Source organism: Mustela putorius, unplaced genomic scaffold (genome assembly GCF_011764305.1).
Source record: "Mustela putorius furo isolate JIRA1106 unplaced genomic scaffold, ASM1176430v1.1 tig00003834_pilon_pilon_pilon, whole genome shotgun sequence".
Lineage (NCBI taxonomy): Eukaryota > Metazoa > Chordata > Mammalia > Carnivora > Mustelidae > Mustela > Mustela putorius.
In genome coordinates, this window is record NW_025421987.1 from 96,551,755 (window position 1) to 96,576,505 (window position 24,751).

At 44.3% G+C, this 24,751-nt stretch overlaps 1 protein-coding gene across 1 annotated transcript; it reads left to right on the plus strand.

The window, feature by feature from the left end:
* Positions 1-175: 175 nt before the first annotated feature.
* LOC123394327 (cell wall protein DAN4-like) lies at positions 176-24,747 on the plus strand (the record flags this gene model as incomplete). Its single annotated transcript, XM_045088131.1, has 2 exons — positions 176-356; positions 23,498-24,747. Coding segments are annotated over exons 1-2 (1,332 nt in total), but the record flags the coding sequence as incomplete, so codon positions are not given.
* Between the last annotated feature and the right edge of the window lie 4 nt (positions 24,748-24,751).

Sequence of the window (24,751 nt, forward strand, 5' to 3'; positions counted from 1 at the left end):
CTGACCACGGCAGAGCAATAGGTGTATCAGTATTTTCTTTTTTTTCCTGGTGGGGGAAAGAGGTGGAGATTGAGAAAAGAAAGGACGGGGCAAGGATGATTGGCATGGCGCCCCGCCTTCTTTTGTCCTACTCCCTCGGTACTCTGGCCCCTCAGGGAAATACACCTGTCTCAGGCCAGCAGCCGGTGGGGACAAGTTCACCTCTCTTCCTCACACTGCAGCTTCTGTGCCGAGGAGCTTCCCCGGAGGAGCCTGAGGGACTCTTTCCGGAGCCATGAGGGGGGCCCGATGGAGAAGGGTCCCCTGGGTGTTCCTGAGCTGCTTATGTTTCTGCCTCCTTTGGCCAATGATCCTGGGTAAGTGATGCACCTGGGGCATGGAAAGGCTGAATTCAGGGAGCTGGGGCTGTCATGGAGAGAGGGTGAGAGAGGTGGGGGGAAGGAAGGGGGGAGAGGGACGAGAGAGAAGGGATGGGGCAAGGTGGGGGAAGAGGTGGGAGAACACTGGAGAGAGAAGAGGAGACAGAGACAGGGCAAAGCAGAGAGGTGTGTAGGGGGCAGGAGTAGCCTGGTTTGGGGAAGCACATGGAGGGGAAACAGGGCTTTATTTTATGGGGAGAAAGAGACAGTCGGCGGAACTGTAGAAAGATGGAGAGAGAGTTGAGGAGAGAGGCTGATGGTTAAAACAGAAAAGCTGGGTGACAGGACCTGAGGGAAAACTGGCATAAAGATGCAGAGTCAGAGGAAAAGACAGGTGAGAAACAGATGCATCAAAACAAGCCATCGAGCGGGTGGGGGTGGGGGGGTGGGGGATGGGGGGAAGGGGAAAACCAGAGGAGACACGCAGACCTGAAAGGAAGGGGCTGAGGAAGAGGACAGGCAGACTGGCTTAGAAACAGGAGAGGACCAGAGGGCACCCCAGGTGCCTGGCTATTGGCTTCTTGCCTCTGACCTGGGACTGAAAAGACTCCTCTTGGGCTAATGCCCTCGGGGCCAGGATCATAGGCCTGGTGTTGATCTTGGCCTTCCCCACACACCCCCACTTCCCTTCTCTGAATGGAACCGGTGTGGGGGGCGGAAGCAAGGTCTGTTGGGGAAGTCCGCTTGACATCCCGCAGTCCTCCGCCTTCCAAGCTGCCCCTCTCTGGCTCCAGGACCAGGTTTCATTCTGTGTTTCCAGGTGTCTGTGTCTTCCGAGGGGATCTGGGGGCCAGGAAAGGATGAGGGGTCAGAATCCCAAACCAAAGAAATAATTCACAGCTCTTTCCCCTCTTTGACAGGCCTGGGGCAGCTTTCAGGCAAGGGATCATTTCTTGGGAGGAGGTCAGAAGGAATTTACTCTCTTAAGGTAGTAAGAGACCCAGAACTAGGAAGTGGAATGTTCTGCCTTCCTTGAAATGTGTAAGGGTTTGGCTAAGAGCAAATGAAACAACTACCATCTCCCCAGTGGTCCAACCCTCCCACTGCACACACCCCCCTCCCCTCCACCCAACCTACCCATCACGTGGTAAGGAAACGGAGGCCAGAGGGAGCCTCCAGAGCCTCTGGTGGCCAGCCACTTAGGAGCAAAAGAGAGGGCTGTGGAAGAAGGAGTGTCTGTGGGAGTTATGACGGTGCGAATGGGGAGCAGGTGACTTGAATTTAGGGGACCTGGGGCCCAGTCTTGGCTTTGGCACTAACAGATCTGGTCACTATGTCCAGGTCCTGTTGTCTTCTCTCTCTCTCCCGGCCTTGGTTCCCCTATATAAAAAGTGGGGTGGTGGATGGCATGACTCTGGATTCCCACGTTCTTAAGTTTTGATATTCTGTGACATAAAGTCAACAGAAAAGGGTTCATTACCAACTCTGCTCTTCGCCCTGCCTTAGGGTTCTCTTGCTCAGGAGGAGTCAGGGAGTTGGTAGGAGAAGAGCCCAGAGGGCAAGAACTGGGGTGCGGGTGGCCAGGAAAAGCCATGGGGAGCCATGGGGTATGAACAAGAGAAGGAACAAAGGACCATGAAGGGGAGGGCCTGGAAGAAGTACAGTGATGTCCTGGAGTGCTGGGGCCCGTGCACTGTTGAGGGGACAAGATGGAGACTGGCCTGGAAAGGAGGTGGGTGGGGGGTGGGAAGTGCTGCCCCAAGCATCTGACTGAGCATTTGGAGAACATGGAGGGAAAGAGAGTCTCCACAGGACAGGTCGTTAACCCCCATCATGTGCCCCAGGGAGCTTCTGGGCGAGCAGAAACTGGTCGGTCCCACTCCCTTGGATCACTGAGGGTGACCCATCTGGCAGAATCTGGGTCTGTTTCCATGCTTGCTGCAGGCACCCTCACCCAGGCAGAGCCCCTGCGCCGCTGGAGGGAAAGCCCTGGGGTTCCCATGAAGATGCTGCAGTGGTAAGGGCTTTCTTAGGGAAAGGCTCTGGCTGTCAAAAGTCAACGGGGCAAAGGAAGGTGCACAGAGGTGGGCTGGACCGAGATCCAATGGAAGTCAGAGGTAACCAGTGGCTTCAGGCGAGAATGACTCAGAAAGAAGCCTGGGACCCCTGATTCCACACCCCATGGCAAGGAAACTGGGTCAAAATCAAACCCAGTCTCCAATCCTATCAGTGTCCCTGTAACGGAGGGACTGCTGCCTTGCCCAGGGCCACCACTGGGAGGTTACAGACTGCCACAAGTGCAGGCCAGAGGAGACCGCATCACAGAGGGCCCCATGGGGCTGGGTCTCCTGCTGTCCCTCTCTCAGAGGACCTCCAGTCTGTCTGGGGGAGGCCTACCCAGCTTGCCACCAAGGCCACAGGGCATCTTCCCCCACCCTCACACTCCACCCCAGGAGACTGTCACTACGCTTGGGGACACCAAGGAGAGAGCCCCGAACAAGAGGTCCTAATAAGAAAACAGGTCAAATTTACCTGGTGGCTCAGCCAAATGTACAGCAAAGAGCAGAAACTTCAAGTCAGAAAACCTTGAGTGAGTGTTGCCTCCTAGCCATCCCCGGGGACATGAGAAGAGTCCCTTTAGTTTGGTGTCTTTATTAGCAGAATGAGTTAAATGCCAAGCAACTGTTTCATAGGGTTGTGGTGAGCATAAAATGACATCATCTCTGGTGTAAAGTAGAAGAACCATAAAATCTTGTTTGAGAGAAGGGACTGCTCCCTTTTAGAGCTGGGGAGATTGGGGGTGGGGAGGGTGAAGCCAGGAATGGAACGGACATCTCTACGGACAAAGGTGTGTTCATTCATGCAGACATTCTCGAACCTCCAAAAGGCCACCCTTGTCCTTCCTGTGGGCTTGCAAGGGCTGGCTTGGCTTATTTAGAATGTGGCTTCTGGCCTGAGCTGCCCCTGAAGGCTGGCTCTGCTGTCGGGCAGCTCCCCCGCACCCCACTAGAGCTGAGCCCATGGCTTCTCGGGGCGTTGCCCAGTGATCTCCTCCCCACCCTTGATTTCTGGGCTCAACTCTGGAGGCTGAGGCTGTCCTGGCAGTGTCTGACCGGAGAGTGATTTATGTCTTCGTGACCAGGAGAGGCCAAGAAGCAGTTGCATTTTAATGTGCTCCAACAAGTGCTTTTGCTGTCTATCCCCTGGTTTCGTGGCACTCCGGAATGCTAGCATCCTGAAATGCTTCAGATAGGTGCCTCCTGCCGCTCTTGGGGCCACTTCTTTGAAGGGCAAGATGGAAGACTTTATAGGCGTCTGTCCTCTTTCTTCCATATGTCCTCCTAGAATGCTCGTCTCTGCTTCCACCGAGCTGAATTCATGGCAAGCAGACCCTTAGTTGTCACCGTATACCTGTTCCCCAGCATAGCACTGAGATGTGGAGCCGAAACGAAGTCACCTTGTGCCCCAGGGAGCTTCTGGCACTTTGTAGAGGTGCAAATGCTCAGCATCTTCCTTGAGACCCTGAAGAGGCCCCAGGAACTGGGTGTGTGTGCTTGTGCCCGAGGCCTCCACCATCACGGCGCTGCTCCAACGGAGGGTGCTGGGTGCTGGCTTCCGCTGCAGGCAGCTCGGTGTGCGTTTTTAAGGTCTGCATAGACAATTACTCTCCTCGTAAATGCCCCCAACTACAATAGCAACTTGAGTCCCAAAAGGCCTGTTGGCGATGGGCTTTGAGCTTGGACTTCTTCATTCACTTGTTGAACCTCTACTCATGCCAAGCGCTCTAGATACAAAGACGAATAAGTCGCGTGTGCTTCCTGCCTCCAAAGTTTTTAAAGGTCACACAGCCAGTAAGTAGGGCAGGTGGGACTAGAATCCAAATTTCCTGACTCCTCCTCGCTTCGTGGGTTTGCACTTCATAATGAAACATTTTACAGAGGAATCTCCAGCCCAGCCCAGCCCACCAACGAGGACAAACAGAAGCACTCACAACCCCTGCTGAGATATTCATTCGTTCGTTCATTTGTTCATCTGTTCATACATGGGCTAATTAGACAACTATTTAAGGAGTGCCTGACATTGTTCTAGGGCAGAACTGTGTGTACACTGTGAGAGATGGAACAGACAGGGCCCAACCTCCTGGAACGAAGATCTAGTATGCAGAAAGAAAGAAAATAGTTACAGAAAAATTCCCAACCACAACTGTGGTATTAGTTGAATGAATGTTCTGATGAAAGCAAAGTAGGGAGACTTCATTTAGATTAGTTAAGTCCAGGAAGGCCTCTCTGACCAAGGGCTGCCCTCTGAGCTGAGACAAGAAGGCAGAGTATTAAGTCAGGGGAGGCAGTGGTGGGAATGAGCACAAGCCAGGCAGGGCAAGACGGGCAGAGGCAGGAAAGAACTTGACTGGGAAGGACTTGAAAGAGGTAGGCCCGGTCTAGATCACACAGGGCCTACTAAGCTGTGGAATGGCTTATGGTTTTAAGGAACTAGAAGGGGCAGAGAGTGAGAGGTTTCAGGTAGAGGAGTGACATAGTCAGATTTGAATTTTGGAGTGATTCCTTGATACAGTGGAGGAAAATGGATTCGAAGTGGCCAAGGGTGAAATGGGAGACCGGTTAGCTTCTGGCTGTAGGAGTCCAGGAAGAAGACACTATGGCTGGCCCGATGGTAGCTTAGGAGATCAGAGAAGGGAACGGAAAAGTGAGAACAACAACAGGTTACAAGGGCAGCTGCCTTCACCGGGATCCCAGACGTTTGTAATGACCAGGTAACAGGCAGAACTAAGTGCCATTTATTGAACTGAAGTACTGAGCTAAGCACTTCACGTGCAGCACACGCACTGGTGTTACTGTTATCTACCACCATCCCACTCTAGCTGCTAAGGACCTCGAGCCTCAGAGAGGTCAAGTAACTTGTCCAACTCACACAGTGAATGTTGGTCACTTTGACTCTAGAACCCATGCTTTTAGCCACTCCGTGGCCATGTCAGATTCTGCTGTTCATTGTTCCTGTCAGGCTCAGAAAGGACCTAGTTAGGGGGGGTCAGAAGCAACATGACTGTGAGGAATCACAGCTAAAACAACCAAGTAACCACTAAATCACAGTAGTGACTACAGTCTTGCTTTCTTGCTTCATATCTTTCTTCCCTAGTCAGAGACCAGCCAACTGTGTGCTGACGGAACTGAGGTATTGAAAAAGCCTCTTTCATAATTAGCTTCTTCAAACATCTCCTTCCTTTTCCTCATTAGTAAACAGAGCCACCTCCTTTAAGCTGATCTCAAACATTTAGGTCAGAAGCACTGTGAAAAAAAATTTAGACTGCCCTTCACAGTTGGCTCCAAGGCAAGAACTTTGTCTTTCTTTTCCAACTATACCCAATGAAGTCACAGCAGTTTGTGACTAGTGGATATGCCTATCCACTAGGTGTTTCTTCACCTTGCAGACTATCACAGGTCATTTGACTGAACCTCTCCAGCATTTGGCAGCAGCACCAACGTTACCCTGGTGAAAACCCCAGAAGCTCCAGAACCTAGTCAAGAAATGTCAAAATCCAGCTTCCACCACCTGTTCATAAGCTCCAACCTTCTTTTCCTCACCCCTTCTTCTCCTCAGAAGTTTGATCTCTAGCCTCCACCCTTTGGTTTTGGAACTCATCTCTCCCTGGCTCCCATCTGAGGCAGGCACACCCTCCTAGCCTACGGCTGCCTTCAGGAGTTTGGCTACCTTCTGCTGTAGTGGTCGTCATACTTCCCAGGCAGCAGCCATCAAGTTGGCCTCCTCCTGGCCCCCAGGCCGCTGCCACAGTGACAGGAGAAACAGGTGCAACCTCACACTCTCTCCAAAGCTCAGCTGAAGGAACCAAAGACCAAGGGATGGGGCCACATGTATTTGTTTATTCAACAGACATCCATGAAGAGATCCTTGTATGCCAGCCGCCATTCTAGGAGCTGAAGATATCTCAAGATCAGTAATCCCAAGGACATTCCAAGTTAGCGACTTTCCTCATCTTGAATTCTAAGAACAATGGAGGAAAAATACCCAATGGTCACAGTTCCTGTTTCCTCTAAGATGAAAGTAGAAACACAAACCACAGCTACCACCTCCATTGTTACCTGTCAGACCCTACAGCTGTGGCTCCAATAGCCATTGTAGCTATCATCTTCTGGGAACTCTCCTGCTCCCAAACTCTGACCACAGAAGGGCGGCATCCTGAAATCACCCACAGCCCAGGAACAGCTCAGAAATCTCATTCCTTGGTCAAGAATTTCTGAGGGAATGGCAGTCTTCAATCCTGAGAAGCACCGACTCAGCTGTGTGTGAGCAACTGTTTCTATAACCTAGCTCTTCTTCTGTGAGAGGGGCTGAAGTAGCACCCAGAGCCCAGTTACCAACTATTAGGGTGAGAGCTGTGCCGATTCTGAGGCTGACACACACACAGATTGCCCTTGGCTCCCAAATAGGGAGGCCAGAGAGGTAGTCCTGCCATCCTCTGCCAACTTCTATATAACTTCGAGGGCACCTGCTTCCCATCCATGAGTCCATTTTCTCTGCATGGCTATCTTCACAGGTGGGTGCTTCCTTAGCTCTCTGCTGCCCCAGGCACAGCCTGGCAAAGAGCCCCACCAATCAGGAAATAGCATCAGAAAAGTAAAACTTTGTGGTGATTTGGCTCATGGGTTCCTCACCTCCAATTCCAGGAATAACTCAAGACAAACAGACCAGGCACTAAAAATAAACCTCTGCCCACAATGCACACATGTAAGACGGAGGCTTTGTTTCTCCTCAAGGAGTGATTCACCAGCGGTGGGAATGTTATCTTCCCCCAGCATCACCACTGCGGCCACCACTCCTTCAACTGAGTCAACAATACACCCATGACCTCCTCATACCTGTGGAATCACCAGTGGGCTGCAAAAAAGAAACAATGCTTATCAACACCATCAACTTCTGTATCCCTGTTGCCCTGAGAGGACTCATACAAGTGTTAGATACCTCCTAACAAATACAGTGTAGTAACTGCCTTGCTGAGTGCTCTCTCACTGCCATGGTAGCCAAGAAACCCATGGAGGGTTCTGGGACTCTGAGGGAGGAAAGCCCCACCTCCTGGCCACCCCTGGTGCCCTCACTAGCCCTTGATGGAAACCCCTCCTTTTGTCACCCCAAAGAGTCAACAACCATTGTAACTCACTGGCATCATCACAGAAAAGGAGACACCAGGAAAATTGGCAGAAATAGCCTGGTATCACATCATTTGTCCCTGAAAATGTGCTGAACCTGGCTCAGAACACTCTGCTTGTGGCCGACTAAGAATTCAGGGAAGGTCAGTCTCCTTTTCTCCACCCTTCACTTCAGCTCTCCTGAGGAAGGGTTGGAAAAGCCCAAACTGTGGAGAGGCCATGTCCTCTGTGACAGTCCCACAGCCAAGCAATACCTCACAGTTTTCAAGCCTTGACTCTTACTGTGAGCCCCCACCCTGTCACTTACAAGGCATGCGGGGTTGGGCAAGTCACTCAACCTCTCCAAATCTCGGTTTCCTCTTCTGTGAAAAGGGGGCATTATTAATTAAAAGAAGCTATAAAGCCCTATACAAATATGCAGTATCAACATTTTTACTGTTTATAGAGTCAAAATGTACCTAGTGAGAGAAGTACAAAAGAAATCGCTATTCCCAGCTCCATTGACCAATTAACCACAAGTCAGCTGACATTCAAAAACTGAAAGAGGAGACAATGTGTGCAACAGAAACATCTTGGTAATGGGCATTCCTTACAGAAACTACTCTGCAGTACAAATAGACTTACGGACAAGACTACTGAACACTCTTCTCGACCACAGGCTCAGCCAGAACCAAATGGCCTCCCTCTAAGGACACATGTTTCAGGATCCTGATTTCCTTATCACAGTTGTAAGAGGATGACAGGAGTGATTCCAGTCACCCATCTCCGTGGCCCTGATAAGACAACTGGACCCATGCCCCTCGAATCCAAACAGCTGCCTTCCACAGAGGGCAATCCAGGCATTTTCTCAAAGATCCCTGCTAAGGAGATGATGAGATACTCTCCTTCGCGGTTCCCATAGCTGAAGATGAAGCCAGCAGTGGGTGGAGGTAGGGAGTAGGGCAACCAAGAGGAGCAGTTAGCGGCCGCTGTTCAGATTTGAGTAATGAGGCTCACACAGCAAAGGGAATGAGAGACCATGATGGGAGCAATAACTCGGAGGAATAATAGTTGGTGCCAAACTGTGATGTCGGGGACAAGGAAAACAAAGGAATCGAAAAGGACTCAGGGAGCTTCTGTCCTGAGTACCTGGGGGGATCTGATGTTACAGTTAACATAGGAAGACAGAAGAAACAGTCTGAGGAAATTTGGCTTGGACATGTTGCATTTGACAGGCCAGCCAGGTAATCACTGGAAAGGTGAGTCTGGAAAAATGGGTGTGAAGCCAGGGTAGGTGTGTGAAGCCAGGATTTGTAAGGTGTGAAAGTAGATGCAGTCTAGCCAGACAGAAGCTGTAGGAAGAAAGGCGAAAGCTGGAGATGACACCCAGAAGACTGACTTCCTCTGGAAGCTGAGAAGAGAAGAGAAATGGCCCAGGGAGCAGAAGGAATGGGGAGAGCACTGGGTGAGCAGAGTCCTTCCATTTGAGGAGGCAGTGCTGTGCAGATAGTGAGGAGACACTGGCTGAGGAGAATCTTGATGTGGGTGTTCGGTAAATCTTTCGTTGACAGGATGAATGGATGTCGGTGCTGGATTTCAGAGACTAATGGGAACTGAAGAAAATTGGTTTTGGTGATTAGGAAGGAGGGTTTTTATAACTTTTCAGGAATGTGTTTTTGGTGAGGTGACTGGGGTGGGGGGCAGAGTATAAGGAGTAGATAGACGGTAAAAAAGAGGTGGAGAGTATAGACCTGACTTTCAGGATGCTCGTGGCTGAAACAAAAGATAAGGGATAAGGATGGAAAAAAAGACTTGGTTTAGGTCAAGAGAGACTGAAATGGGGGCTCCTGGGTGGCTCATTGGGTTGAGACTCTGCCTTCGGCTCAGGTCATGATCTCAGGGTCCTGGGATCGAGCCCCACATGGGGCTCTCTGCTCGGCGGGGAGCTGGCTTCCCCCTCTCTCTCTCTGCCTGCCTTTCTGCCTACTTGTGATCTCTGTCCATCAAATAAATAAATAAAATCTTAAAGAGAGAGAGAGAGACAGACAGACAGACAGACTGAAACGCATTTGTAAGCAGAAGAGAAGGAGACTCTCAGAAAGAGAGAGGTGATGGGCTGAGGCACCCAAGGAGGGAAGAGGGGAGCAGACTGGGCACCGGGTCTGTCTGTGTGTGTCTCTCTGTGTGTAGTCTCTTGGTAGAGAGTTAGCCCATTTTGGGGGCCAGGATGAGGGATGAGGTGAAGGCAGAGATGTTTCCTGGTGGAGAGGGTTCTGGGACATAGGAGATCAAGTTAGATGCTCTTTTCAGTGCTCATAGAGAAAGGAGGGAAAGGAGAAGAGAGGAAAAATGTTTCTCTCAAGTATCAACTCTTCACACTCAAATCCCTAGCTCTCAGCTCTGCAAATACATTATGCATTTGGTCAGGTTGAGAACGACAGGTTTCAGTTGTCTAAAAATCTGATAGGAGCTGAAGAGTTGGGCTTGCATGCTGTTAAAAGATGAGGTCTATTCATTCCAGCAAAACTTGAGCACCAAAAATAAAGCTGGGACTATTCTTGAGAATCATGCTTGATCAAGCCCCCAGATTTCATTGCCTTACAACTTCATAAGGTGGTTTTAGCTTACAAAAAAAGCTTCTTCCTCCTCCTTCTCCTTCTTCTTCTTTTTACAATTTTATTTATTTATTTTTGAGAAAGAACACAAGAAGAGGGAAATGGCGGGGGGTGGGGGAGCAGGTTCTAACTGAGCAGGGAGCCCAATGTGGGGCTTGATCCCAGGACCCTGGGATCATGACCCGAGCTGAAGGTGGACACTTAACCGACTGAGCCACGCAGGTGCCCCTTACCAAAAATTCTTAAGAGCAGATACTATTATTTTGTTTTAAGGACAGTGTTCCTTAAAATGTGGTCCATAGATTACGGGTATCAAAATCACCCTGCACATGTGTAAAGGGCAGATTCCTGGACCCCACTCCATATAGGGAATCAGATTCTGGTGGCAGGCCCCAGAATCCACTTCTACAAGTTACCCCAGGGATTTGGAGGCACCCTATCTTCTGAGAACCACTTTCTTACCAAGAAGAGCTCCTTTATGGCTCTCTCCCCTACCAGGATTTCTTGTGGAGGAATAACTTACTTGAGGTTAGCAAACTGTTTTCCTACATTGGTGACTAATCCATGGAAGGAGTGGCTTAAGACTTGTTTAAATGGTGGTGAAAGACAGATATGGTAGTGTAGTTTTTATATAACTAATGCCAGTCTCTTCCTCCTAAAGACAAGCCCAACAGATTTAAAGACTTGTTAAGACTGTGCCTTCTCCCCTACAGGAGAAAACAAGAGTTATCAACCTGAGGGGGCTCGCTTGTTTTCTTATTCATTGGAGCAGGAGATTCTAGTCAACTCACCCCGGACAAGCATATCTTTTAAACAAAGGTTCAAAAGCAGGACACAGCCCTGTTGGACAAGATTTAGAACTGGTACTGCCAAGTACAAACGTTTTCCAAAGGGGGAGAGTAGGAATACCTGAGTGGCTCAGTTGGTTACTATCTGCCTTCGACTCCGGTCACGATCTCAGGGTCCTGGGATCGAGCCCCGCATTGCCCCTTTTCCCTCCCCCTGTGCTCTCTCTCTCTCTCTCAAATAAATAAACAAAATCTTTTTAAAAAATCACAAAGGGAAAGAGTATTGAGAAATAGCTAATGGGGCTGTAAATCAGTATGACTTCTCTGTCAAGAAATTTGGTGGTATGAATTAATGACATGAAAGTTGTTAATGACAGCATTAACCAGTAAGTCTACTTACTGAAATTTCTGTTAAGGAAATGAGCTGAAATAATGAAAACAAAACAAAATATTATACCCAAAGATAGTCATCAAAGATTTATTTATGATAGCAACACACTGGAAACAGCCTAAGCGTTCACCAGTAAGTTAAATAGGGGCTGTTCCTATGATGGAATATTATTTAATGTATTAAGGCAACATCCAATGTTCCATAGGGGCATGGACATACATGTACACACACACACACACACACACACACACACACACACATGCACACGCACACAATTATACAGACCTACTAGCAACACACGGAATAAGCATTAAATAAGGTTTATTAGGGAAAACCTTACAAGCAAAGCAAAGAATCAGTAGAGTGTACATGGTTCTTGGGCTCTCATTATCTCCAGAGGGGTGGTTAGAGCTAACTAAGCACACGGAATTCAGTGTTCCAGGAGAGACACTTGCCCTCGTGCTGCACTGTTGCAGGGAAACGGAAATGGGAATGGTGGTAATGAAAGATTTCAGTGGAGGGAATGATTTTGTTGGGAAAAGGGGCCCCCAGAGCTTAGCAAGGGAACGTTGCATACAACACCCAAGATCTTGCTGTTGGGTTTAGTTGACCCAGTCCCTCCCTCCCAGTCTCCCCCACCCTGCCACCCTGGCCCCTGGCCAGCACTTCCTTGCCTCCAAAAGGGAGGAGAGAAGGAACTATACCACCCAAGGCATAAAAGATTTGTCTCCTCAGACTATGTTTAGAAAGAATAAATACACAAAGAGATGCTCATAATATCAGATGAAGTTTTAAAAAATGGATGCAAAGATACATATGTTGCAAAGTTATATATGTTGGCTAAGTTAAACTATATATATATATATATGTATATATATATATATATATATATATAAAACAAAAAAATGCTGGAAGGACACAAATTAATGTGGTTTTCTATTTCTTAAATTCCACATATGAGTGAAATAATAATTGTCTTTCTCTGATTGACTTATTTCACTTAGCGTAATACCCTCTAGTTTCATTCACGTCGTTGCAAATGGCAAGATTTCATTTTTTTGATGGCGGAGTGATATTCTATTATATAACAGAGGATCATAGGGGAAGGGAGGGGAAAAATAAAATAAGATGAAATCAGAGAGGGGGACAAACCATAACAGACTCTTAACTATAGGAAACAGACTGAGGGTTGCTGGAGGGGTGGGAGTGGGGGGATGGAGTAACTGGGTGACGGGCGTTAAGGAGGGCACGTGATGTGATGAGCACTGGGTGTTGTATGCAACTAATGAATTACTAAATTCTACCCTGAAACTAATAATACACTCTATGTTAATTAATTGATTTTAAGTAAAAATGAAATAATGTGTTTGTCTGGGTAGTGACATTATGGGGTATGGATCTTTCAATTATCTCTCTTTTGCAATTTTAAAATAATGAATAGATCTTCTTTAATATATTGCAATGAAGTGATATAACTTTGTCCACAGAGATTAAGCACCTCTTTTGTTAGATTTAATCTTAGGTATTTTATATTTGTCACTATCATAAACACTATCATTTAAAAATATTTCCTTTTGCTAATGTATGGAAATACAGTTATTTTTACATTTTTAATCATATATGGAGAACTTTGCTAATAATTTGAAATTTGGGGGGCCTTATATGTAAGCAATTATAGCATCTACAAGTGATCACAGGGTGTTTCTTCCTTTCCATACCAGAAAGAACTTCTCTATTACTTCCTATCCTTGTTTATTTTTATTTTTTTGTTTTATTGCATTAGCTAGACATTCAGCCTAATGTCAAATAAGTAATTGACATGGGTTCATTCTAAATTTTAAAGAAAATGTTTCCAATATTTTATCTTCAATATTTTATTTTCAAGTATAATGTTTGCTAATGGTTTTTTATTGACATCATTTGTCAGATTAAGAGTTCACTTTTTTTTTTTAGTTTGCCTGGAGTTTTAACAGGAATGAGTATTGAATTTGGTCATATGCTTTTCCTTCAACTGTTGGAATGATTATGATTCCCTTCCATTCTGTTGATATTGTGACTTACATTAATAAAATTCCATATATTTGCATTTCTGGCTTAAACCCAGCTTGATCATGATGAATTTTTTTTTTTTTTTAATAAATCCAATGTTGAACTTGGTTTGCTAATATTTCGTTTTGGACATTTCCATCTATATTATTGTTGAGATTTATTCATCTATAGTTTTCCTTTCTTCTTTTTAAAAAAGATTTTATTTATTTATTGGCCAGAGAGAGAGAAAGACAACAAGCAGTAGGAGTGGCAGGCAGAGGGAGAAGCCAAATGAGGAAGAATCAGGCACCCCACTGAGCAAGGAGTCCCATGATGGGATCATGACCTGAGCTGAAAGCTCTATTAATGTGGTGTGGCTGAGCCACCCAGGCTAGTTTTCCTGTCTTAGTTTTGGTATTAAAGTTATAATACCTTACAAAATTAGTTGTAGGGCATTCCCTCTTCTACTAAGTTCTGGAAGGGTTTATATAAAATTGGAATTATCTAATTGCCTATAATATCATCTTAACCTACCTTTTGTGGGTAGGTTTATTTTTTAACTATTGATTCAATTTAAAATATTTTCTATCAGATTTCTATTTTTTTTCTCAATTCATCTTATTTTTAAATTATGGTAAAATACACATACATGATATTTACCATCCTAACCATTTTTAAGTAACAATCCTATGACGTTAAATACATTCACAATGTTTTGCTACTGTCATCACCACACATTTCCAGAACTCTTCATCTGTGAAACTGAAACTTCATATCCATTAAAATAATAATTCCTTATTTCCCTTTTCCTCCCAGCGTCTGGAAATCACCATTGTACTTTCTGTCTCCATGATTTTGACTACTCTAAGTGATTCATTTAAGTGGAGGTTGTACAATGTTTGTATTTTTGTGACTGGCTTATATCACTGGACATGATTTCCTCAATATTCATGCATGTTACAGCAATGTCTGAATTGCATTCCTTCTTTAAGGCTGTATCACATCCCATTGTATGTATTTCCCACATTTTGCTTATCCATTCAGGGGATACTTATCAAAGAACACTTGAGTTTCTTTTATGTTATTAGTTATTACAAATCATGCTGCTCTGAACATTGGTATACAAACACCTCTTCAAGGGCCTGACTTCATTCTTTTGCAAGTGGATGTCCATTTTGGTTTGTTTGTTTGTTTGTTTTAAAGATTTTATTTATTTATTTGACAGCAAGAGAGAGAGATCACAAGCAGGCAGACAGGCAGGCTGAGAGAGGGAAGCAGGCCCCCCGCTGAGCAGAGAGCCTGATGCGGGGCTCAATCCCAGGACCCTGAGACCATGACCTGAGCGGAAGGCAGAGGCTTCAACCCACTGAGCCACCCCGGCGCCCTATGGATATCCGGTTTTCTCAGCACTCTGTTTATTTAAAAACAAACTGTACTTTTCTCATTGAATAGTCTTGGTTTCCTTGTCAAAAATCATTTGACAATATATATGAGGGTTTATTTCTGGGTCTCTATTCTATCCCACTGGTCTGTAAGTCTGTCTTTATGTCAGTACTACAGTTTTGTTTACTATAGGTTTGTAGTAAGTTTTGAAATCAGAAGTGTGAGCCCTCCAACTTTGCTCTTCTTTTTCATGATAGCTTTGGCTATTCAGGGTCCTTTGAGATTCTACATAAATTTTAGGATAAGTTCTTCTGTTTCTGCAAAAAATATCATTGGGATTTTGACAGGGATGGCAGCATTGAATTTGTAGGTCACATTGGATAGTACTGACATCCTAACAATATTGAGTCTATTAAACTTGGGGCTTATTTTTATTTACTTTTGCCTTCTTTAATGACTTTCAGCAATACTTTATAATTTTTATTTTTATTTTTTTAAAGATCTTATTTATTTATTTGACAGAGAGATCACAAGTAGGCAGAGAGGCAGGCCGAGAGAGAGAAGCAGGCTCCCTGCTGAGCAGAGAGCCCGAAGTGGGGCTTGATCCCAGGACTCTGAGATTATTACCTGAGCGGAAGGCAAAGACCTAACCCACTGAGCCACCCAGATGCCCTGTAATTTTTATTGTAGGAGGCTTTCACCTTCTTAGTTAATTCCCAAGTATTTTTTTTCTTTTTGATGCTATTATAAAGAGAATTGGTTTTTTTTATTTCCTTTTTGGATTGTTCATTATTAGTGTTTAGAAATACAACTGGTTTTTGATTCAAGGTGTGTTGATCTTGAATCCTACTACTTTGCTGAATTCACTTATTATTTTTATAAGTTTTTAGTGCGGAACCTTTAGAGTTTTGTACATATAAGATCATATCATCTATAAACAGAGATAATTGTACTTTTTCCTTTCTAATTTGGATGCCTTTTTATTTCCTTTTTTTTCTTTTCCTTTTCCTTTTCTTTCTCCTTTTTTTTTTCCTTCATAATTGATCTGGCTAGAACTTCCACTACTATGTTGAATACAAATAGTGAAAACAAGCTTCTTTGCTTTGTTTCTGATCTTAAGAGAAACAGCTTTCAGTCTTTCACCTTGAGTATGATGTTCATGTTCATTGTGGGAATTCAATATATAATTTGCATTATATTGAGGTAGTTTCCTTCTGCTCCTAGTTTGGAGAGCATTTTTATCATGAAAGAGTGTTGAATTTTGTCAAATGTTTTTTCTATATCAATTGAGATGACCATGCTGTTTCCCACCTTCATTCTATTAATGTGGTGTATTGCATTGATCAAGTTTTGTATGTTGAATCATTCTTGCATTCCAGGAATAAATCTCATTTAGTCATGGTATATAATCCTTTTAATATGCTGCTAAATCCAGCTTGCTTCTATTTTGTGGAAGACTTTTGCATCAGTGTTTGTAAGAAATACTGGTCCTAAGGGATGTATTTTTCCCCCTTGTAGTGTATTTGGGTTTGTTATCAGGGTAATGTTGGCCTAAAAGAATGAGTTAGGGTGGGGCACTTGGGTGGCTCAGTCAGTTGGGTGCCTACCTTCAGCTCGGGTTGTGATCCCAGGGTCCTGGGATCGAGCCCCACATCTGGCTCTCTGCTCAGTGGAGAATCTGCTTCTTCTCCCTCTGCTCCTGCTTTCGCCCTCACTCCCTCTCTCTCTCAAATAAATAAATAAAATCTAAAAAAAAAAAAGAAGAATGAGTTAGGGAGTGCTCCTTCCTCTTCAGTTTATTGGAAAAGTTTGAAAAGGATGGTGTTAGCTCTTCTTTCAGTGTTTGGTAGAATTCCCCAGAAGCTATGAGGCCCAGGGCTTCTCTTTGTTGGGAGATTTTTGATCACTGATTCAGTCTCCTTACAAGTTATAGATCTATTCAAATTTTCTATTTCTTTATGATTTAGTCTTGTGTTTTGTGTTTTGTGTTTCTCAGAAACACACTGATCATTTCGTGGCGGTTATCTAATTTGTTGATGTAGAACTGTTCACAGTGCTTGCTTATGATCTTTTCTTTCTGTAGAATTGGTGGTAATGTTCCCACTTTCATTCTCATGTCAGTAATTGGAATCTTCTCTTTTTTTCCTAGTCCACCTAGCTACAGTTTTATCCATTTCTCTGGTCTTCTCAAAGAAGCAACTTTTGGTTTTATTGATTTTCTCTATTTTTCTATTCTCTATTTCACATATCTCTGCTCTAATCTTTATTACTTTTTCCTTCTTCTGGATTTGAGTTTAGTTTGTTCTTCTTTTTCTAGGTCCTTAAGGTGCAAAGTTAAGTTCGTTCCTAATATTCTTCCTTTCTGTTATCTTCTTTTCTTTCTTTCTTTCTTTCTTTGTCTTAATTCACCTTGCCAGAAGTTTCTCTACTGTATCTTCAAAGAACCTACTTTCGGCTTTATTGATTCTATTTTCAATTGTTTCTGTTTCAGTATGTTCTATTCTTCTCTTAATATCTTCCATTCAGTTTTCTTTTCCTTTTTTCTTTCTGATTTTTTAAAAAAGGTTTTATTTATTTATTTATTTATTTATTTATTTATTTATTTGAAAGAGATCACAAGTAGGCATTGAGGGGGGCAGAGAGAGAGGAAGAAGAAGGCTCCCCGCTGAGCAGAGAGCCCGATGTGGGGCTCGATCCCAGGACCCTGAGACCATGACCTGAGCCGAAGGCAGAGGCTTAACCCTTGAGCCACCTAGGCGCCCCTCTTTCTGAATTTTTTGCTCACCTTCTCTCTGAGGGTTCCAGATTTATGCAGGAGATATTCAGTTTACAGTGTCCTGATCTGAGAATGTGTCTCCTTTTCCCATGGAGCCTTTAAAACTCAACAGTCTAGATCTCAAAGAGCTGCAGATCCTGTGGGAGACTGACTTACCATCTCAGGTTTCAGCTTTTTCACTCCTGAGTATTTCTTTCCTTTCTTCTGATCTCAGTCAGCTCTGCACTGAGCTCTGCACTCTCCATTATCTGGCATTTACAGGTTTTGCCCTTAAAGGCTTATCTCTTCTTCCATATTGCTGGAAACAGAGTTGTACTACTGTTACAAACAAACAAAAATATTTATTTAAAAAAATTTGGGCTACGCTAGCAAGAAACTTTGGCTGCTGATATTGATTGTAACAGAGGTGATGCAGGTTCTGAAAATATATTAATTGCCAAGATTTTATAATAAATTTAGTAAGTCTGGCATGTCTGTAACTTCTGTCTGGTGACTCAAAGTCAGATAATAGAGCAATGCTCTTATTTATGTTCTTAGGAAAATGAAATAAAGTTGATGATAATTGTGTAGGGAATGTTTTCTAATCTAAACTTTATCTGGAGAAAACAAGTTTTGCAACTTTACTGAAGAGAGTTCAGGCATAAAATTGGAAGTCCTATAAGCAAATCTACTCATCATTCTGAATAGAGGAAGTCTCCTTTTAAAGTTGAAGCAGACTCATTTGAGGGTTAAGAAGGGACCCAAGGACCTCCAAGCTCAGTCTGAAGCTCATTCCATGCGTCTGTCCATGCCAGCTTAGAAGTATGTCACCTTTCCTTAACTACTATTAACAAAGCACAGGGGTGACTGTGTGGCTCAGTCAGTTAAGCACCTGCCTTCAGCTTGGGTCATGATCCTGGGGTCCTGGAATCGAGTCCTGAGTCAGACTCCCTGCTCAGCGGGGAGCTTACTTCTCCATCTCCCTAATGCCCCCCCATTTGTACTCTCTTTCTGTGTCAAATAAATAAATAAAGTCTTAAATTAAAACAAACAAACAAACAAACAAACAAAAAAGGCACAGAAGCTGGCAAGTGAGTCACTTATTTTTTTTTTGAGTCACTTATATTTTAATAAATTAAAGCTGACTCATAATCATTCTCACTAACCTGAATGTCCAAATTGTTTTCTTCTTCTTTTTTTTTTTTTTTTGAAGATTTTATTTATATATTTGACAGAGAGAGATCACAAGTAGGCAGAGAGGCAGGCAGGGGGGCGGGGAGTAGGCTCCCTGCTGAGCAGAGAGCCTGGTACAGGGCTTGCTCCCAGGACCCAGAACCCTGAGTTCATGACCTGAGCCAAAGGCAGAGGCTTAACCCACTGAGCCACCCAGGCACCCCATCCAAATTGCTTTTTTAAGAAGAGAAAGTGGTGGAATTATAGTCAACTCCAGGAACTGCTTTTGAACTTTCTTCCCTGGGCATTTGTCTCTTTGTAAACTTCATCTGTTCGTTCATGACCCTCCTGTGAACTTCCCAGGTGTAATCTGAAACTGGCCCCTGTGCTCAGAGGGTCGAGAGAGACCCAAGAAAGAGGTGGCCACTCCAGGTTGGTAGGTGACAGTTTTAATAATAGCAAAGGGAACTTAAGTACAGGCTTGTCTTAGGCAGCAACAAGCTGAATAGATCCTGGCACCTGCCTGCCAAATCTTATAAGGTTATAGAGAGGCCCTAACTGGGCTCAGTCACATATGTCCTGTAGGTGTTTCCAGCACTATGTCACTATCTTTTTTCTTTTTTAAAAAAATTTATTTATTTATTTTCAGCATAACAGTATTCATTATTTTTGCACCACACCCAGTGCTCCATGCAATCCATGCCCTCTATAATACCCACCACCTGGTACCCCAACATCCCACCCCCCCGCCACTTCATACCCCTCAGATTGTTTTCAGAGTCCATAGTCTCTCATGATTCACCTCCCCTTCCAATTTCCCCCAACTCCCTTCTCCTCTCTAACTCCCCATGTCCTCCATGCTATTTGTTATGCTCCACAAATAAGTGAAACCATATGATAATTGACTCTCTCTGATTGACTTATATGTCACTATCTTAAGGCTGTCCTTGGAGCAGCCTCTGGGAGTAGGAAATGGACATGGAACCCACATTTCCAGGATAAAGGGAGGGGCAAGGAGCCTGCAAGTGCCCGGGGTCCAGCTCTTGGGTCAATGAGGGGTGGGGAGTGTGTCACATCTTTTTGACGATGTTCACCAACATCATCCCTCCAACTAGTTAGGAACACCGAGGTGAAAAATAAGTTTGAGTATAGCTAGGGAGCCAGTGAAAACAAAAAAGAATAATCTCCTGAAAGAAACAAAACAAAACAAAAAAACCTCACTGTTTCTTGGTTTTTTCTTTGCTCTAAAAGACCCAAGATCCTTAACAACAAAATTCAGGAGGATAGTTTGCCCTACTGCTTGACTGAGAATTTGTCTGTGACTAGTGGGAGCACAGTCAAATATTTTTTTTTTTTTAAAGATTTTATTTATTTATTTGACAGAGAGAGATCACAAGTAGGCAGAGAGGCAGGCAGAGAGAGAGGAGGAAGCAGGCTCCCTGCTGAGCAGAGAGCCCGATGCGGGACTCGATCCCAGGACCCTGAGATCATGACCCGAGCAGAAGGCAGTGGCCTAACCCACTGAGCCACCCAGGTGCCCACAGTCAAATATTTTAAACCAAACAGGCTGGTATTTAAATATTCTGCCTAACAAGTAAATTGGAAAAAAAAAATAGGCATGATCAGTTAAATTAACGTCGTGTTATAAAATGACCAAGGTAGGGCGCCTGGGTGGCTCAGTGGGTTAAGCTGCTGCTTTCTGCTCCGGTCATGATCTCGGGGTCCTGGGATCGAGTCCCGCATCGGGCTCCCTGCTGAGTGGAGAGCCTGCTTCCTCCTCTCTCTCTCTGCCTCTCTTCCTACTTGTGATCTCTCTCTATCAAATAAATAATTTTAAAAAAAAGAAAGAAAAAAATAAAATAAAATGACCAAGGTAGAGTACGTACTTCTTAGGTTTCTGCTAGATTGGGGAAAATGTTAGAAATGAAGGGGAGAAGTAGACCTTTAATTTGTTTGTTTGTTTGTTTGTTTAAAAAAATTATTGTTCAGGTTGCAAGAGCTAACATTTTCTCCCACTGGGGCATTTAAAATGTCTGGTAACCGTTCTAGTCTAACCTTGCCCTCCTTTTCATAAGGAAGACTGCTGTGGGTTGTTACAGTCCTGAGATAGTCACTCTATAGGAATCTTGCACCTGGACACCGAGTTCTTGTTGCAAAATTTTTTCTTTAAATTTACCTGTAGGCATATCTAAATCTCCAACCTGGAGCAGGTTTTATTGTCCCAACTCAATCTTGGGCTCATTTAGGCTCAGTGCCAGCTAGTTAGTCAGGGATGCATACCGTGCTGTGCGACTGAATGTCTTCCTTCCACATAGACACTATTTATTGTCTATAGGGAAGGAACTTGTTTTCATCTCTTTGGACGTCTCAGGGCTGTCTTAAGGGAAGAAATATTTGGCAACTTCAGCAAGAAAGACTGGCCACTTCAAATCAAATAAAAAAGATGAAAACTTAATTTTATTCCAACTTTCTTGAAAAAAATTGACGATGTCTTTTTCATTTAAAAGAGACATTCACATTATAGGGTTTTTAAAAAGTTAGCACATGTAGTTGACAAATTTACTCTTGGGGCCCTGACTATATATGTCAGAGCCCTCAACCATCTAGAGAAGCCCCTTCTTCTATTTATTTATTTAAAATTATTTTTGTTAACATACAATGTATTATTTGCCCCAGGGGTACAGGTCTGTGAATCATCAGGCTTACACATTTCACAGCACTCACCATAGCACATACTCTTCCAGTGTCTAACTCAACCACCCTCTCCCTACCCCCTTCCTTCTAAATATCAGTCTTATCAATCCTTTGAGTATTTTGAATTTGGCCAATCATGAAAAATCTCCTTCTTCCAGGTAAGTATATTGAAATTGGTTATTGACACCTTGGAGAAAAGAACTCTCTTCAAAGAAAGAGCAATATCTTGGTCTTGATGTTCATAATACTTAAAGGAACAACATCTCTTGGTACATGGAAAAGAGTTTTCAGGAAAGACATAAATACTTCAAATTTGTTATAACTGGATTTGTTGTTATATCTCAATAACTGCAAAGGAGAAAATGTTTTTCGGGGGAACCAAAGATGGTTTTGGGGAGAAAAAAACCAATTTAAGTTACTGAACTAATGCAAAATATTAAATGAAATTAGATTGTCATAAATGAACTTCTACTATGCTGCCTATCTCTTTACCAATGGGTCCATGCTTTTGTTCAGGCGGCCTAGACAAAGGGCCATACAATGACTTTCATGGACCCTAGACACTGTTTCCCTCCTGGGGTTCACACGTTGTTAAAAAAATTATTTTACAGCTGTGTTGGACTAAAGAAAAATGTGGCCAAGGATAGATTAATTATTATATATTCACTATTATCACATTGATTTTTTCCCCTTCTGATTATTAAAAAAAAAAAAGAACATAAGAACAGTTTTGTTAGTCTTAAAAGTAGTTTGGGGCATAGGTCATGGCCCATATGACAATTTAAGGTGGTTGTATCTTTAGAAAGATCTTGCTGAGGTTTGTAGAAATGGGTGACCTGAGCTCAAGAACCCACATGGTTTTGAAAACCAAATAGAATTAATTTTACTTCTACTTAAAAAGAAAAGGTTAAGTAAGGAAGAAAAGTTCTGGATGGTAGGTAGAGGAATCACCCACAAGGAAGGTCCTCAGGAAGAGTGAAATGAAATAAATATAATTACCTGACTAAAAGACAGGATTCCCATCCCCATGACAGAAACCCACACTATTCCACAGAAGAAGGAGTCACTTCAAACTTGAGTCCTCACATTCTGCTGTATTATTGGGTGTACTTCCAAGTGCTTAACGTGAATAAACTACTTGTTTAAGATAGTACAAGTGATTGACATGTTTGCTGTCAATAGGAAATGTATTTAGGCATGTCTGGGATTCAAACATACAAGATCACAACTATTTACCAATTCTAGCTCTCCAGAGAAGTTTTTGATAGGCCAGTAATTTTTTTGCATGGTTCAGATGGACTAATAGAAAGAAATGAAGGAGTAAAACAAGATCACAAGAATAACAGTAGGGGTTAAAACTGAAAAAGTTTTGATGGGATGAAGACCCAAATTGGGAAGGAAACTGGAGAGATAAACACTGGATTAAGGAGAATAAAGAGAGGCTGGGAAAAGAAGAGATGGCTACCTAACTCCTTTGTAGTGCTTGAGAAATACGTGTATAGGATGGGTGACAATTTGAAATTTGTTGAGTACATGAACTGTGGGTGTATTTTAAATAAAACATTCATCTGAAACTGAAGTACATGGGTGATGGCTTGTAACCCAGGTATGGGGAAAGTAGGAGGTCACCTCTACCATTTTCCATTACTATCTTCCAAACTAATTGCTAATGGAGAAAATTGCTACCACAAACATCCGTTACCATATAATTTAAGACTAATTGCTACTTATGTGAGAAAAATATTAGCCATGGTAAAATAAATAAATCCTTACAGTCATTTAGTCCAGGGAATTATGGTATGGATATGGACATGTACAAAAAAGGTTAAAAACTCCACAGTTACACAGAAGTAGAATCGATGTCTCATAGACATTCATTCGTATATTTAAAGTGAATAATCCTCAACCCCATTGACTGAACGGAGGCTACGAAGAAGAAATCCTTGTGAAAAATAGTACTGAAATGCCAACCACACAAATATGAAAATGTCAGAAAAGTGGAAGGCATCAGCCGAATAAATACCACTATAAGAAACACAAAACACAAATTAGAACAGGTCACAGGCAATTTTAATCGAAACACCTCAAAATCTCAATGACAATAGAATTAGAAGGACCCTCAACAGCACTGTGTTCCTTATTCTACTCCAGGAAATTCAACATCTTCTACGACAGACACAAAACAGACCAACAAGACCAGCACAGAATCTCACACCAGCACCATCTCCACAGTGTTCACATCAACTCCCTCCTCCTCCCTACGTGGATCCACGCCCACGGACAAGACTTCCCACGCCACAGCCACCTCTGGAACAGCAGGCACGTCCCCTCCCTCCAGTGTCAGCGACAAGACTTCCACAGGGTCAGACGTGCCCACGTCATCAGCCGCTACAGCTGACTCTTCATCCCCTTCTACTGTTAGCAACACACCGGCCATGACCTCACAGATCCCCACAACACCAGGGTCAACAGACACGCCGCGAGGAAACACAACACACACGCCAACGACTGATCAGACAAGCGCAACTCCCGTCACCTCAAGTGTCACAAGCACCAGTGCAACTGGGGGAAGCTCGGCACCACCCTCGTCCTTCAGTACTGCTCCAGACACAACAACAGCATCATCTCAGGACCCCACGAGTCAGACCACGGAGACCAGCACAGAACCTCACACCAGCACCATCTCCACAGTGTTCACATCAACTCCCTCCTCCTCCCTACGTGGATCCACGCCCACGGACAAGACTTCCCACGCCACAGCCACCTCTGGGACAGCAGGCACGTCCCCTCCCTCCAGTGTCAGCGACAAGACTTCCACAGGGTCAGACGTGCCCACGTCATCAGCCGCTACAGCTGACTCTTCATCCCCTTCTACTGTTAGCAACACACCGGCCATGACCTCACAGATCCCCACAACACCAGGGTCAACAGACACGCCGCGAGGAAACACAACACACACGCCAACGACTGATCAGACAAGCGCAACTCCCGTCACCTCAAGTGTCACAAGCACCAGTGCAACTGGGGGAAGCTCGGCACCACCCTCGTCCTTCAGTACTGCTCCAGACACAACAACAGCATCATCTCAGGACCCCACGAGTCAGACCACGGAGACCAGCACAGAACCTCACACCAGCACCAACTCCACAGTGTTCACATCAACTCCCTCCTCCTCCCTACGTGGATCCACGCCCACGGACAAGACTTCCCACGCCACAGCCACCTCTGAGACAGCAGGCACGTCCCCTCCCTCCAGTGTCAGCGACAAGACTTCCACAGGGTCAGACGTGCCCACGTCATCAGCCGCTACAGCTGACTCTTCATCCCCTTCTACTGTTAGCAACACACCGGCCATGACCTCACAACACCCCACAACACCAGGGTCAACAGACACGCCGCGAGGAA